Source organism: Lolium rigidum, chromosome 4 (genome assembly GCF_022539505.1).
Source record: "Lolium rigidum isolate FL_2022 chromosome 4, APGP_CSIRO_Lrig_0.1, whole genome shotgun sequence".
Classification (NCBI taxonomy): Eukaryota; Viridiplantae; Streptophyta; class Magnoliopsida; order Poales; family Poaceae; genus Lolium; species Lolium rigidum.
The window spans coordinates 154057192-154073988 of NC_061511.1; the positions used below are offsets into that span (position 1 = coordinate 154057192).

Consider the following 16797-nt stretch of genomic DNA (forward strand, 5'->3'; position numbering starts at 1 on the left):
AATGATCTCATGAGTTGCTTTGCATGATTGAGATCCATATGATGAGCTTTGCAATCTAGATGTCGTTATGCTATTCAAGTGGATTTTACTTATGTGATCTCCGAGACTCCTTGTCCCACGTGTGTAAAGGTGACAGTGTGTGTACCGTGTGGGTCTCTTAGGCTATATTTCACAGAATACTTGTTCACTGAGTTATGATTTGAGTTGGATGTCTCTATGAAATTGTGGTGTGCTAGTACCTCCTATGAATGCTCACAGTGACAGCGTGGGGTGATACGTCCCAAACGTATCAATAATTTCTTATGTTCCATGCTACTTTTATGATGATACTCACATGTTTTATACACATTATATGTCATTATTACGCGTTTTCCGAACTAACCTATTGACGAGATGCCGAAGGGCCGCTTGTCGTTTTCTGCTGTTTTTGGTTTCAGAAATCCTAGTAAGGAAATATTCTCGAAATCGGACGAAATCAACGCCCAGCATCTTAGAAATCCACGAAGCTTCCAGAACACCCGAGAGCCACCAGAGGAGAGCCACAGGGGGCCCACACGTGTGGGCGGCGCGGCCAAGGAGCCAGGCGCGCCGCCCTACTGTGTGGTGGCCCCAGGCCCCCTCCGACTCCGCCTCTTCGCCTATTTAAAGGTCCCTGACCTAAATCTTCGAGACGGAAAAGCCACGGTACGAGAAACCTTCCAGAGCCGCCGCCATCGTGAAGACAAGATCTGGGGGACAGGAGTCTCTGTTCCGGCACGCCGCCGGGACGGGGAAGTGCCCCCGGAAGGCATCTCCATCGACACCACCGCCATCTTCATCAATGCTGTTGTCTCCCATGAGGAGGGAGTAGTTCTCCATCGAGGCTAAGGGCTGTACCGGTAGCTATGTGGTTAATCTCTCTCCTATGTACTTCAATACAATGATCCCATGAGCTGCCTTACATGATTGAGATTCATATGAGCTTTGTATCACTATTCATCTATGTGTTACTCGGTGATGTTATTAAAGTAGTCTATTCCTCCTCCATGGTGTAATGGTGACAGTGTGTGCATCATGTAGTACTTGGCGTAGTTTATGATTGTGATCTCTTGTAGATTATGAAATTAACTATTACTATGATAGTATTGATGTGATTTATTCCCCCTTTCATAGTCTGTCGGTGACAGTGTGCATGCTATGTTAGTACTCGGTGTAATTGCGTTGGTCTATCATGCACTCTAAGGTTATTTAAATATGAACATCGAATGTTGTGGAGCTTGTTAATTAACTCCGGCATTGAGGTGCTCTTGTAGCCCTACACAATTAGTGGTGTTCATCATCCAACAAGAGAGTGTAGAGTGGTTTTATTATGTGATCAATGTTGAGAGTGTCCATAAGTGAAAGTATGATCCCTAGGCCTTGTTTCCAAACACTGAAACTCCGTTTATTTACTATTCTGTTGCATGTTTACTCGCTGCCATATTTTATTCGGATTGTTATTACCACTCATATACATCCATACTACTTGTATTTCACTATCTCTTCGCTGAACTAGTGCACATATACATCTGACAAGTGTATTAGGTGTGTTGGGGATACAAGAGACTTCTTGTATCGTGATTGCAGGGTTGCTTGAGAGGGATATCTTTGACCTCTTCCTCCCTGAGTTCGATAAACCTTGGGTGATCCACTTAAGGGAAACTTGCTGCTGTTCTACAAACCTCTGCTCTTGGTGGCCCAACACTGTCTACAAGAATAGAAGCACCCGTAGACATCAAGCACTTTTCTGGCGCCGTTGCCGGGGAGGTAAGGTAAAAGGTATTCACATCCTCCGACTACTAAGCTATCTCCTAGTCTTGTTGCCGGTGTGTGAGTGCTCGAAGCTATTTCCTTTAGATCATGCAATTGCATCTTTTTGTTTCTTGTTTACACTAGTTAGGCATAATGGACAACAATGAGCTTCTTATTCTATTTCCTGAGTTAAAACATGGATTGTTTGATGCGAAAATTAAAAAACCTATGGAACCTTATTTGCATGTTGGTAGTAATATTAGTATGAAAGCTTTGAACACCATTGTTGATAATGATATAGAAAGTTCTAAGCTTGGGGAAGCTGGTTTTCATGATCTTTTTAGTCCCCCAAGCATTGAGGAGAAAATTTTCTTTGATGATACTTTGCCTCCTATTTATGATGATTATAATGATAGTGGTATTTTGGTGCCACCTACTATGGAGGATAAATTTAATTATGATTAAAATATGCCTCCTATATTTGATGATAGCTACTTTGTTGAATTTGCTCCCACTACAATTAATAAGAATGATTATGCTTATGTTGGGAGTAGTAATAATTTTATGCATGAGACTCATGATAAGAATGCTTTATGTGATAGTTATATTGTTGAGTTTGCTCATGATGCTACTGAAAGTTATTATGAGAGAGAAAAATATGGTTGTAGAAATTTTCATGTTACTAAAACACCTCTCTATATGCTGAAAATTTTGAATTTGCGCTTGTATTACTTTTCTATGCTTGTTTCATTATGCCTACATGACTTGTTTATTTACAAGATTCCTTTCCATAGGAAGTGGGTTAGACTTAAATTTGTTTTGAATTTGCTTCTTTATGCTCTCTTTTGCTTCAACTCTTGTTTCTTGCGAGTGCATCATTAAAACTGCTGAGCCCATCTTAATGGCTATAAAGAAAGCACTTCTTGGGAGATAACCCATGTGTTTATTTTACTAAAGCAATTTTGTTTTATATTTGAGTCTTGGAAGTTGTTACTACTGTAGCAACCTCTTCTTATCTTTATTTTATTGCATTGTTGTGCCAAGTAAAGTCTTTGATAGTAAAGTCAATACTAGATTTGGATTACTGCGCAGTAAACATGATTTCTTGTCGTCACGAATTTGGGTATGATTCTCTGTAGGTAACTCAGAAAAATCTGCCAATTTACGTGCGTGATCCTCAGATATGTACGCAACTTTCATTCAATTTGGGCATTTTCATCTGAGCAAGTCTGGTGCCTCTTAAAAATTCGTTTTTACGGTCTGTTATGTTTTGACAGATTCTGCCTTTTATTTCGCATTGCCTCTTTTGCTGTGTTGGATGGATTTGTTTGTTCCATTAACTTCCAGTAGCTTTGAGAAATGTCCAGAAGTGTTAAGAATGATTGTGTCACCACTGGATATGTGAATTTTTGATTATGCACTAACCCTCTAATGAGTTTGTTTTGAGTTTGATGTGGAGGAAGTTTTCAAGGGTCAAGAGAGGAGGATGATACAATATGATCAAGAAGAGTGAAAAGTCTAAGCTTGGGGATGCCCTCGTGGTTCATCCCTGCATATTTCAAGAAGACTCAAGCATCTAAGCTTGGGGATGCCCAAGGCATCCCCTTCTTCATCGACAAATTATCAGGTTTCTTCTCTTGACACTATATTTGTATTCGGTCACATATTATGTACTTTACTTGGAGCGTCTGTGTGCTTTTATTTTCGTTTTGTTATTTTCATTCTCTGAATAAATGCTTGTGTGGGAGAGAGACACGCTCCGCTGGTTCATATGAACACATGTGTTCTTAGCTTTACTTTTAATGTTCATGGCGAAGGTTGAAACTCGCTTCGTTAATTGTTATATGGTTGGAAACGAGAAAATGCTGCATGTGGTAAATGGTATAACGTCTTGAATAATTTGATACTTGGCAATTGTTGTGCTCATATAGATCATGTTTAAGCTCTTGCATCATGTACTTTGTACCTATTAATGAATAACTACATAGAGCTTGTTAAAATTTGGTTTGCATGATTGATCTCTAGAGTCTAGATATTTTCTGGTTGAGGTATTTGAACAACAAGGAGACAATGTAAAGTCTTATAATAGTTACAATATGTTCATATGTGAGCTTTGCTGCACCTTTTATACTTGAGTTTGCTTCAAACAACCTTGCTAGCCTAGCCTTGTATTGAGAGGAATTCTTCTCATGCATCCAAATCCTTGAGCCAATAACCATGCCATTTGTGTCCACCATACCTACCTACCACATGGTATTTCTCTGCCATTCCAGAGTACATTACTTGAGTGCTACCTTTAAAATTCTATTCCTTTGTCTTTGCAATATATAGCTCATGGGGAAAATAGCTTAAAAACTATTGTGGTGAAGAATATGTACTTATGTGTCTTATTTCTTAATAAGTTGCTTGTTGAGCGGTAACCATGTTTCTGGGGACGCCATCAACTCTTTTACCTTTGTTGAATATCATGTGAGTTGCTATGCATGTTCGTCTTGTCTGAAGTAAGGGCGATTTTCATGATCAAATGGTTTGAGTATGCATACTGTTAGAGAAGAACATTGGGCCGCTAACTAAAGCCATGATTCATGGTGGAAGTTTTAGTTTGGACAATTAATCCTCAATCTCTTATGAGAATATTAACTGTTGTTGAATGCTTATGCATTAAAGAGGAGTCCATTATCTGTTGTCTATGCTGTCCCGGTATGGATGTCTAAGTTGAGAATAACCAAAAGCGAGAAATCCAATGCGAATATTCTCTTTAGACCTTTGTACAGGCGGCATAGAGGTACCCCTTTGTGACACTTGGTTGAAACATATGCTATGCAATGATAATCCATGTTAATCCAAGCTAATTAGGACAAGGTGCGAGCACTATTGGTATACTATGCATGAGGCTTGCAACTTATAGGACATTTTATACATAACACATATGCTTTATTACTACCGTTGACAAAATTGTTTCTTGTTTTCAAAATGAAAAGCTCTAGCACAAATATAGTAATCAATGCTTCCCTCTGCGAAGGGGCATTCTTTTACTTTATTGTTGAGTCAGTTTACCTACTTCTTTCTATCTTAGAAGCAAACACTTGTGTCAACTGTGCATTGATTCTTACATGTTTACTTATTGCACTTGTTATATTGCTTTATGTTGACAACTATCCATGAGATATACATGTTACAAGTTGAAAGCAATTGCTGAAACTTAATCATCCTTTGTGTTGCTTCAATGCCTTTACTTTGAATCTATTGCTTTATGAGTAACTCTTATGCAAAACTTATTGATGCTTGTCTTGAAAGTACTATTCATGAAAAGTCTTTGTTATATGGTTCGCTTGTTTACTCATTATCTTTGCCATTGCTTTGAATCGCTGCATTCATCTCATATGCTTTACAATAGTATGATCAAGATTATGATAGCATGTCACTTCATAAATTATCCTTGTTATCGTTTACCTACTCGAGGGCGAGTAGGAACTAAGCTTGGGGATGCTTGATACGTCCCAAACGTATCAATAATTTCTTATGTTCCATGCTACTTTTATGATGATACTCACTTTTTTTATACACATTATATGTCATTATTACGCGTTTTCCGGAACTAACCTGAGATGCCGAAGGGCCAGTTGCTGTTTTTGGTTTTAGAAATCCTAGTAAGGAAATATTCTCGGAATCGGACGAAATCAACGCGCAGCATCTTAGAAATCCACGAAGCTTCCAGAACACCCGAGAGCCACCAGAGGAGAGCCACAGGGGGCCCACATGTGTGGGCGGCGCGGCCAAGGAGCCAGGCGCGCCGCCCTACTGTGTGGTGGCCCCAGGCCCCCTCCGACTCCGCCTCTTCGCCTATTTAAAGGTCCCTGACCTAAATCTTCGAGACGGAAAAGCTACGGTACGAGAAACCTTCCAGAGCCGCCGCCATCGCGAAGCCAAGATCCGGGGGACAGAGTCTCCGTTCCGGCACGCCGCCGGGACGGGGAAGTGCCCCCGAAGGCATCTCCATCGACACCACCGCCATCTTCATCAACGCTCGCTGTCTCCCATGAGGAGGGAGTAGTTCTCCATCGAGACTAAGGGCTGTACCGGTAGCTATGTGGTTAATCTCTCTCCTATGTACTTCAATACAATGATCTCATGAGCTGCCTTACATGATTGAGATTCATATGAGCTTTGTATCACTATTCATCTATGTGTTACTCTGGTGATGTTATTAAAGTAGTCTATTCCTCCTCCATGGTGTAATGGTGACAGTGTGTGCATCATGTAGTACTTGGCGTAGTGTATGATTGTGATCTCTTGTAGATTATGAAGTTAACTATTACTATGATAGTATTGATGTGATTTATTCCCCCTTTCATAGTCTGTCGGTGACAGTGTGCATGCTATGTTAGTACTCGGTGTAATTGCGTTGGTCTATCATGCACTCTAAGGTTATTTAAATATGAACATCGAATGTTGTGGAGCTTGTTAACTCCGGCATTGAGGTGCTCTTGTAGCCCTACACAATTAGTGGTGTTCATCATCCAACAAGAGAGTGTAGAGTGGTTTTATTATGTGATCAATGTTGAGAGTGTCCACTAGTGAAAGTATGATCCCTAGGCCTTGTTTCCAAACACTGAAACTCCGTTTATTTACGGTTCTGTTGCATGTTTACTCGCTGCCATATTTTATTCAGATTGTTATTACCACTCATATACATCCATACTACTTGTACTTCACCATCTCTTCGCCGAACTAGTGCACATATACATCTGACAAGTGTATTAGGTGTGTTGGGGACACAAGAGACTTCTTGTATCGTGATTGCAGGGTTGCTTGAGAGGGATATCTTTGACCTCTTCCTCCCCGAGTTCGATAAACCTTGGGTGATCCACTTAAGGGAAACTTGTTGCTGTTCTACAAACCTCTGCTCTTGGAGGCCCAACACTGTCTACAAGAATAGAAGCACCCGTAGACATCATGGGGTGTTTATTAGTACTTGGGAATACATCTTTAAGGTTTGCCTACATGATAAATTAGTGTTCGTTATCTTGCCAGAGAGTAATTCAGAATAGCATAGTGAAGTGCTTATTTATATTCAATTATGATTGCAATGTTGAGAGTGTCCACTAGTGAAAGTATGATCCGTGGGCCTTGTTTCCAAGCATCGAAACTCCGTTTATTTACTGTTCTACTGCATGTTTACTTGCTGCCATATTTTATTCAGATTGTTATTACCACTCATATTCATCCATACTACTTGTATTTCACTATCTCTTCGCCGAACTAGTGCACCTATACATCTGACAAGTGTATTAGGTGTGTTGGGGACACAAGAGACTTCTTGTATCTTAATTGCAGGGTTGCTTGAGAGGGATATCTTTGACCTCTACCTCCCTGAGGTCGATAAACCTTGGGTGATTCACTTAAGGGAAACTTGCTGCTGTTCTACAAACCTCTGCTCTTGGAGACCCAACACTGTCTACAGAAATAGAAGCGTGCGTAGACATGAGCGTGCACCTTCGACGATGAGGAGGACACGAGTTCCTCCGAAGCGTCGACCGACACCGCCTCTTCGGAGGAGGTGACGAGCCGGAAGCGCAAGTGTGAGGACGATGAGGCGAGGCCATCATGGACGAAGTAGTTTACATTTTTTTCAAAGTTTTTATATGTCTTGATTATGTTTTTCCCAAGTATTTATATGTAATTTGTTAATGTTGCACGAGCTCGCCTACAAATTTCTTCTATCTATTAAATTAAAAACTTGCCCCAAAACACACGCGCATCGTATCTCCGGAAGACGATGCGAGGAGGACGAACATCGGCCTCTGTCGCCGACAAGTCGGGGCCACCAAACGATTCTCGCGCTATTGTTTCGTCCGGAGTCCCCGAGCGCTCCCGGGGGGCCGAGGATGACCTGAGCTCTACGGATGGATGAAAGCTCAAATCCGAGCGAAAACGATAATCCAGAAACGCGACTAAGCCGCTTTCGTCCATCCGGTCGTCGTAAAGATGGCAAAGATGGCTGGAGATGCTCTTAGCTTTGGTCGGCAAGATCTAACATTCGTTAGCCCTTTGCTTTCCTTCTGGTACAGGAAAAAAAACATTTTCCTAAATGAAGCCGCCTCTTTTGATACGGACCGACCACCTTTTCTCTTGGCTTAATGGAATCTTGCACATGTACTGATGTGAGTTGTACCGTGATAATCATTGGGCAAGAGTTGGATCTATTTGGCACACATATTTAAACTGAGGAGCAGCAGTGCTGTCATGCACATGCAGGTGGAAGGTTCGAGATATTCCATTTCAAACAACCGAAATCGACAGAACGAATCAATCATCGAGTAAATCCTGGGGTGTAGAGTAATATTACGTTATATACAGCATCTCTGCATCAAATTGCTACCAGTATGATAGTATGATGATACTAAACGAAGAGGTAGGTATTTGAGGTGTTTTTCATTTCCCACAGCTCCATTTGGCGGTCGGCACGCAGCTGAGGTAGTGGCACCACTGGCAGTGTTCGTTCCCGTTCACACCTTTGAAGACCATCGCCATCCCGATCGTCAGCCTGCGCATGAACAGACAACAGCTACTAGTATCAGTTAAGAAACAAAGCAGAATCCAAAACCTCAACTCGTCGCCCGGTTGGTATGCTTACCCGAGGACGGCTAGCACCGCAGCCACGGCGAGCAGAGCCCACTGGTAGGGCAGGTACTTCCTGCCGGCGTCCTTGACGGAGGAGGGCAGCACGTAGCGCTGCGACCAGGCGTAGTGCGGGCGCATGAGGAGCACGAAGCCGAGGAGGAAGCCCGTGAGGAAGCCGCCGATGTGGGCGAAGTTGTCGACGTGCGGGAGCATGCCGATCGCCAGGTTGATCGCGATCACCAGCAGGAGCGTCACCAGCGCCGCCGCCTGTGGGTTCCCCGTCATCAAGCCACATTGCCAGCGTCAGAAAATTCAGAATAATTGAGATGCCCTGTGCTCTCAGAACGGAATTAATCGGTACTGCTGCCGAAGAATTTTTGGGGGTTGGGACGCACCTTGTTGGTGTAGATTGTCCAGTTGGTGAAGAGCTCCGAGAGCATGGCGCCGAGGAGGCCGAAGAGGGCGCCCGAGGCGCCGACGGAGATGTTGTCCCTGACGAAGAGGGATGAGAGCACGCTGCCGCCGACGCCGGAGGCGAGGTAGATGACGCCGACTCTCGCTGCAACGGAACCATCAACGGGAGTGTCAGTCAGCAGTTTAGTCAGGCGAATAGTGGGCGTGGCCCGGAGACGAACACCTGCGGTACGTACCGAATCCGAACTGCTGCTCGAGCCTTAGTCCGACGAGCACGAGGCTGAGCATGTTGGCGAGCAGGTGGACGACGCCGGCGTGCAGCCAGATGCAGGTGAACAGCCTCCACCCCTGGCCCCCGTGCACCACCTCGTCCCACACCAGCGCGCCCAGCTTCTCCAATCTGGGGACGGGAACTCGGACGGTAAGAAACGACCGACAAATCTTCGGTTTCAGTTCAATCGGAAATGGGGAAACCCATCGAGGTTGATTTTGGCGCTTACGTGGCGGAGGATGGCCCGAGTAGCGGGTTCTGGCGGAGCGGCTGGAAGGCGAAGCGGCCGAGGAAGCCGGCGGCGACGCACCTCCCGCCGGCGCGGCGCGGCGCGTGCGCGGGGCAGTTGTTGGCGTACATGGCGACGGCGAACATGGCGACGTTGGCGGCGACGAAGATGGGGACGACCCACGGCACCCACTCCCTCTCCGTCTCGCGGGCCGCCGGGTGCTGCGCCTGCGGCGGCAGCGGCGGTGGGTACCCCTCCCACTTGCCCATCCCGGCCTTCCGGTCCGCGTCGTGCCCCGGGACAGCCATGGCGCGTCCCGATGAGCTGGTAGGCAGGCGGCGCTCTCGCTGTCGCGTGGTGGGCTGGCTGGCTGGCTCAGAGGTCTTGTTGCCTTTTGGGAGCAACGGCTTTAATTTGTTGGAGTACTTACTAGGATGGTAACGGCAACTGGTAGTGGGAGGCGAGGTGCCTGGGCAATAAATGGCGCGGCGGCAGGTGGTGCGTTGGTTCCGGCGCGAGTGGTGGACGCGGTTTAGGCTGGTGCCAATGTATCACTTCATTATAGCCTCACCATGTCAGCTTTTCCCTCACTCTCACCTCACTCTCACCCCACTGCGCGCGCGCACGGCCATAGTGTCGCGCTCTCACTCTCTCTCCTCCCTACCGCCTCCCTACCGCCCCCACTAGCACCGCTATCGCCTCCCTCTCGCCCCGCTCTCGCCTCCAACGCGGGCTATAGGCGGGCGGTACCGCGCCCTAACGCCGGGCGCCCGCGCCACCGCCCGACGCTACCGTCTCGCCCCGCTCTCGCCTCGCTATCGCCCCGTCACGGGCGGTAGCGCCCCTCCTAGCGCCCGCGTTGGCACTAGCCTTAGGCAAGGTGCCAATGCATCACCCCACTCTCATCTGCCACGTCAGATTTTACCTTCACTCTCACCCCACTCTCACCCCACGGTGCCAGTGCAAGGGCTATAGTGCCAGCTCTCACTTCTCTCTCCTCCCTACCGCCTCCCTACCGCCTCCCTACCGCCCTCACTAGCACCGCTATCGCCTCCTTCTCGCCCCGCTCTCGCCTCTAACGCGGGCTATAGGCGGCGGTACCGCCCCCTACCGCCGGGCGGTGGATCCACCGCCCGCCGCTAGCGTCTCGCCCGCCTCTCGCCTCCCTCTCGCCCCGACGCAGGCGATACCGCCCCGCCTCCAGCCCGCGTTGGCACCAGCCTTAGCACGGGCACACGGGCCGGTGGTGTGCGGGTTGGCAGCCGTAGGAGTAGCCCGTAGACAGTGAGTGGGGTGTGCTGGCCTGAACTGAAGGTGGGGAAGAAGGAAGAAGGAACGTGGGATTGTGTGAAGCTAGCCGTCCGCCGAGTTCGTGGTCGGCGCGAGCTCGACGCGGCGGTGCGGTTTGGAGCACCTTTGGTAGCCTACTAGTAATATTTCACGTGCATTGCACGCATTTCTAATATGGATTCACATATTCCATTGATTTTAACATACATAACACGATAGATTGTGTATCAGTCTCCATATCTTTCCAGCCTGATTGGTCAAACGATGAACACCAGCCGTCGTTGTATTTCCTCCACCAACACCAACTCCAGCACCTAGGGCCAGATTCAGGAGAGCATCGGCAACTTGCTGGAGCTGTGCAGCATCAGTCTCTGAATGAGTACTTATCCACTATTTCATAAAGGCAGTAGCAAGATAGATTAGATCACCAGGATTTTTTTTTAAAAAAAATCGTTTAAAACATGAACTGTTACGCGTTTTCAAAATCGTCCCTCAAATGGCTGCCATGCCGGCGATATGGACGTTGCGACTTGCACGAGAGAATTGTGGCATCCACTAGAAGAACTGAGCAAACGATCCAGGACGGGTGGAAGCACCCACAGTCATCCCCACCAGGCTCCAGACATACTTAGCTGCAGGGTAAGAAAAAAAAATATACAAAATAGTTTCATGTGTGGAGCAAAATTGACAAAGAGATCTCCAGTCCAATTCATTTTCAACAGATTATCTTTTGTGGCTATAGCATTGTGCCAAATCAACCATAGCCACACCTTGATTTTCAAAGGGATTTTATTTTTCCACAAATGTTTGAAAGATCTATCCAAACCATTTTTGCATAGCTTTTTTATACATGCTTTTTACCGTGAATTGTCCATTCTTAGTTCATTTCCATCTTGGTTTGTCCATCTCATCATCTTTCCGTCGCAGCTCGGGGCAGATCGCTGCAAGGAAGACAACGCCCCTCACACTGGATTTGACTGCTCTCCATGGTAGCCGTGTGCAGCTCCTCAAAGTCCAGCCTGCCCAAGTTTGTGCCAATCCCGGTTAATTTCCTTAGAGCATCTCCACTCGTCCCCCCGACGAGGCCTCCGAGCGACGTTTTTTCCATCCGGACGGCGAAATTCGGCCCAGTCGCGCCCCCGGTTCCTCGTTTTCGTCCGGATTTGGCCCTTAATCCATCCGGCGAGCCCACGCCACCCCCGGCCCCCGGGCGCGCTCGGGGACTCCGGACGAAAGATTTTGGCGCGAAACGGCGTGTGGACCCGCGTAGTCGGCGACCGGAAAACCAAATCCTGTGATTTTCCCTCCAATTTGCTTGCATATCCCCATTCCCTCCAATTTGCTTGCATATCCCCATTCTCTCCCGCCGAAATCCCCCAATCTCCTCGTCTTCCGGCTCCAGTTCCTGGCGGCGTCTTCTCGTCCACCACCACTCTCCTCCTCGTCTTCTCGTCCACCACAATGCCGCCGAAGGCGCCGGCGAGGAAGATGCGGAAGAAGAAGACGAAGCCGCCGGGCATGTCGAACGCCGAGTGGGCGGCGGACGAGAAACGGCGCGACGTGGAAACAAGCGCCGTGGCGGAGAGGGTGAAAAGAGCCGCCGCCAAGAGGTCGGCGGAGGCGGCCCAAGACGAACAATTGAGGTTAATCAGCATGGCCTATAGCGGCGGCATGTTCCCCGGCCAATGGCCGACGCAAGGTACAACAAGTTCCCCGTCTTCCTTCTCGCCTTCGCTGTACTCGCCGTCGCCGACCGCCGTGTTCCAAGAGGGCGCCTACGTCCAACCGTCCAAGCCCACACCGTCGCCGCCCGAGCTTGTCGTCGGCGGCGGCGGCTCTGTTCGAGGGCACCTCGCCGGCCCCGCGACGAGGGCCGCTCGCGTTCGGTGCGATGGCGGCGCCGAACGAAGAGGAGATCCACGAGATGATCACCTCCGGCTCCGCCGCCGCCGCTGCGAGCCCGGGGTTCTTCATGACCGCCGCCGCCGCGTGCCCGGGGTTCTTCACGCAAGAGGAGACGAGGGCGACGGCAGCCGTGGCGGCGCGCAACGAGCATCGGGAGGATGTTGCCGACGGAAGCCAAGCCGTCGAAGAAGAAGGCGAGGAAGAAGAAGAGCCAACCGAAGCCGCCGCCAACCTCGTCGAAGGGGAACAAGAAGAGGAAGAAGGACTCGCCGCCCGCCGAACCGCGTATCAAATGGACGCCGAAGGAAGAGGAGTGCCTCGCCGAAGCTTGGATGGCCGTGTCCACGAACGGCATAATCGGGGCCAATCAGTCGTTCGACACATACTGGTTTCGAGTGAGGCAGGCGTACGAGGAACGTAAGCTCGTCGATCCCTACTTCAACAAGACGAACATGAACGTGTACCGGGAGACAAGGCAATGGCCACCCATTGGGGGATCATGCGGACGGCGTGCAGCAAATGGCACGGCGTACGGGAGGAGATCGACAAACGGCCGATCAGCGGCCACGACTTGGAGCAAAGGGTATGCTCTGCCGGCCCTACACCACCGAGGTACATCGTCGTTAGCTGACCCGTATCGCCGTGCTCTTTTTCCCCAGCTGCGCCGAGCTTTGGACATGTACACGGACGACACCGGCCTGCGGTTCAAGTTCCTCAACGTCTACGCCCGCCTCGAGAAGTGCGAGAAGTGGAAGGAAGTTCGCACGTCCCTCTCGAAAAGCAAGACCGAGCAAGTACAACCCCGACGCTCCGGCGGCTTGCGCGGCGGAAGGGCGCCCGAGCTCGGCCGGAAGAAGCGGAAAGAGCTCAAACGGACGGACAATCCCGCCGACAGGATGCGGGCGTCGATGGACAAGTGCTGGGCCGACTTGAGATCGCACGCCGACGGGAGGAACGACAAGTTCGACGGCAGGTGGCGGGAGATGCTCGCCAACCAAGGCGCCCGGATCGCCCTCGCCGAAGACGACGGTGGCGGCGAAGAAGAGGAACACAGACTTGGCGTTCCTCATGGGCGGCGGCGACATGGAACCGATGGACGAGGAGACGAGGAATTGGTACCAGGGCCACCGCAACGACATCCTCCGAGCCACTACGTCGTCTCCGCCGGCTCCTACCTCGTCTATCTCACCATCTACCTCGTCGACTGCGGCTGCTTCGACGTCCACTGCCGCTGCTTCGACTGCGGCTGCGTGTGAGGAAACTGGTCCGTCGGACACCGCCGTGCCGGCCGGGACTGCCGACGAGCCTGTCTCCGTGTAATTTCCCTCCGATCGCCGATCTGTGGCTGATCCTTTTGCTCCTTTTGCCGATCAACTGGCCGTACTTGTAGCGCGGGACGGCAATTTGTTTGAATTTAAACTCTATCCGCCGAACTCCGGGTGGACGACTGGAAATATGGTACTCCCCACGCCTTAATTTCGTCCAATCCGGCGGTAGTTTCGTCCGGATTTGGGCGTGGGGAGCGCCAACGAGTGGGGATGCTCTTAGCTCTTTCCTCATTTGGTTCAGTATCACCAGATTCGGTCCGTGTGCAGTTCCTCATTATCCAGCCTGTGCCCAGGTTTGTGCCAATCCTGGTTGGTTCTGCATCGTGCTTAGCTCTTCCCTCCTTTGGTTCGGTATATCAGCAAATTCGTACCATTCATCCGTATACTGTCCTAGCATATGCATGAGAGCTTACTAACATGACGATGTGTTTATTAGTCCCCAATCTGTCCACAGGTAAATGTTATCTTCCTTTTTTATTTGTTCATATATCAGATTCCCATTATTTGCAACTGATTATATACTATTTTGTTCGCACCTGAATACTTCACATGCTTTCCTTTTAACGTACTGACGATGCCTAAGCATAGTCACTAGCTTACATAAGTGAGATTGGCTAAATGAAAAATCTTATGGGACTGAAGAATAGCACTGGTTTTTTTATTAAGTCAAAATATTTATATTAGCCAATCTCACTCTTTCTCATTGTGTGTTTCAGTTTTGCAGGCAGGCATTGGATTAGAAGTTTTCTACGAATTCATCACCCCTTATATTGTTTTCTCAGTAACTTTTAGCTTACGTTTCCATTACTACGTTATACACAAAGTTAATTTATTCATCCAGCAAAATGCTCAGTGGATCGATTGTTAGATTTCCTGCTGTGGATTCAGTGTAAATCTGATGTATAAGTATGGACCACCTTTTTTCTTCCCATGACATCTTTCCTTGTATTTTTTTATATTTTACGTATCTTTGATATTTATATTCCAAATGTAAAGTGGCTATGATTAAATAGTTGATGTGTCCATGTTCTAATCTAAGCTCTTCTTTGTTTTACTCTTTCATGCTATAGAAGATCATGATAACAATTACCAGTTAACTGATTTCTTGTGTATCCAGAAAATAGTCTAATTCAGTAAGGTAAGAAATAGTCTAATTGAATAAGATAAGGAAATGCTACAGGACAAAATAAGATAAGGAAAATACTGCTTCATAACTACATCCAGAATGCTACAGGAGAAAATGACACATGCTTAGACACTTGATAGGATTTAGTGGTGCGGTGGAAGGTGGTTTGCAGCTCTCCCTTAGGATTATAACCAAGGGCGAAAATGGTGATATGGAGCATGAATCCATCACAATCGCCACGGGCGTCCTCAAGCTCCAGACCGTCGCGTAACACAGATTCCACAAGGCAGAACTTGGTGTTACCCATGTACGTGAGGGTGGCACTACTCCGTCGGCTCTTGAGAAACATCTTCTCCCTGGCAATCTTCCAATCCAGCTGCCTGATACTTGCGCCGCTGCAGGATGGGACTTGGCAGGAGCAAATATAGCCATCCTCGTGAAGCCCAACCCATGCATCCAGCTTGCTGTCGAAGTAGCCTTGGCCTTCAAAAGGCAACACCCATTCCCCATGACACGTCCACTCAGACTGTCTGGTGTCAAAAGAGAATGTACGATATAGGCTCCTACTACCCGCTGTCATGAATATTGTGCGTCCATCCGGGTGCAAGGCATAGGAGGTGATCCTCTCATTGTTGGTGAATGGCAGTGGTGAGGGAATGCTTTTCCAGGACCAGTCCCTGCTTGGAGTTATTTGCAGATCCTTGAGGCCAACCGTGGACATCACCTCAAAGGAGTGCTCCCGTCGCAGGATGTTATTCTTCAAAGCATAGAGCTGCTCGTTGGCAGTAGCCACGAATATATGAACCCCGACGAGCATAGAATCTGAGAGGACAGGGCCAGTGGCAACACCCCCAGTCGCTGTGTCATAGACCATGGTTGCAGGATGTTTGTTGCAAGAGACAAAGATGTTGCTTCCCAAGGCAGTGAAGTTCATGCCATGGCCCGGTACAGGTGCAACAACCCGGAGGGCACAAGGCTCCAGATCCAGGTCCGTACTGATATCCAAGTTGCCGGCGTCAATCTTGCGGATGGTGAAGCCCTTTTCCCAGTCATCCAGCACCAGATAGAGATGCTTCTGCTCCTGCACAGGTCGCAACCTCTTGCCGGTGCGGCGGCAGTAATTTTCCTCCCCGTCTCGTTTCTTAGAACTCGCCCCTTGCCCAATCTCCCTGCCCGAACTGAATTTCTCGTACATCTTGTCTGCCCGATGCAACCCGGAGAATTCTGGACTGAGTTGGATCTGTCGATGCAGTCAGTTTATAGTACCATCATTGGGTATATCTAGGTAATCGAATTCCAAAATCGAATCGGTTTGCAGGATGAGTCACGTACCTCCACGGAATCCGATCCGGGGGCGGTCGAATCGGTGACAGATCCCGACCGCCAGCGCGCCCCCTCTCCTCCCTGTGTCACGCCGCCGGTCGTCCCTGCACCCCTCTGTGAGACACGAGCGGCTGCCGGCTGGGGTTATTAAAGGATACGTTTGGTTCATGCCCCGTCTTGCCCTACCAAATTTTTGGCGAACGAATCGGCCGCCCTCATCTCGCCCAGGATTTGGCTGAAAAATGAACTGCACCGCACACTTGGGCATGGGCTAGCCAAAATATTGGAAGCCAACCAAACAGGACTAGTAGACTATGGGCTTGCCAATTTTTTGGTAAGGCTATCGTTGGCTCAAAACCAAACGTAAGACACAGTAAAACGCATCGACCTAGGGCTTCACACAGCGTTTTCACGTTTTCGGGCCTGACCTGGGCCTCCTGCGGTGTCTCTTGGGCTGCTACTGTGCAGACCTACCGATCAGGCCGGAAGTACACGCCGGGCCGAGCCTAGGATGAAA

At 48.6% G+C, this 16797-nt stretch overlaps 2 protein-coding genes across 2 annotated transcripts; both read right to left on the reverse strand.

The window, feature by feature from the left end:
• Nucleotides 1–8029: 8029 nt before the first annotated feature.
• LOC124647656 (RHOMBOID-like protein 2) lies at nt 8030–9616 on the reverse strand. Its single transcript, XM_047187562.1, has 5 exons — nt 9309–9616; nt 9045–9208; nt 8790–8953; nt 8408–8661; nt 8030–8317 (listed from the first exon to the last, which is right to left on the reverse strand). The coding sequence occupies exons 1-5, from the start codon at nt 9614–9616 to the stop codon at nt 8206–8208; spliced, it is 1002 nt and encodes a 333-aa protein (XP_047043518.1). The 3' UTR covers nt 8030–8205.
• A 5335-nt stretch (nt 9617–14951) lies between these two features.
• On the reverse strand, nt 14952–16449 carry LOC124646964. Its single transcript, XM_047186989.1, has 2 exons — nt 16290–16449; nt 14952–16197 (listed from the first exon to the last, which is right to left on the reverse strand). Exon 2 carries the CDS (start codon nt 16150–16152, stop codon nt 15046–15048), a length of 1107 nt encoding a protein of 368 aa, XP_047042945.1. The 5' UTR covers nt 16153–16197; nt 16290–16449; the 3' UTR covers nt 14952–15045.
• Nucleotides 16450–16797: the final 348 nt, after the last annotated feature.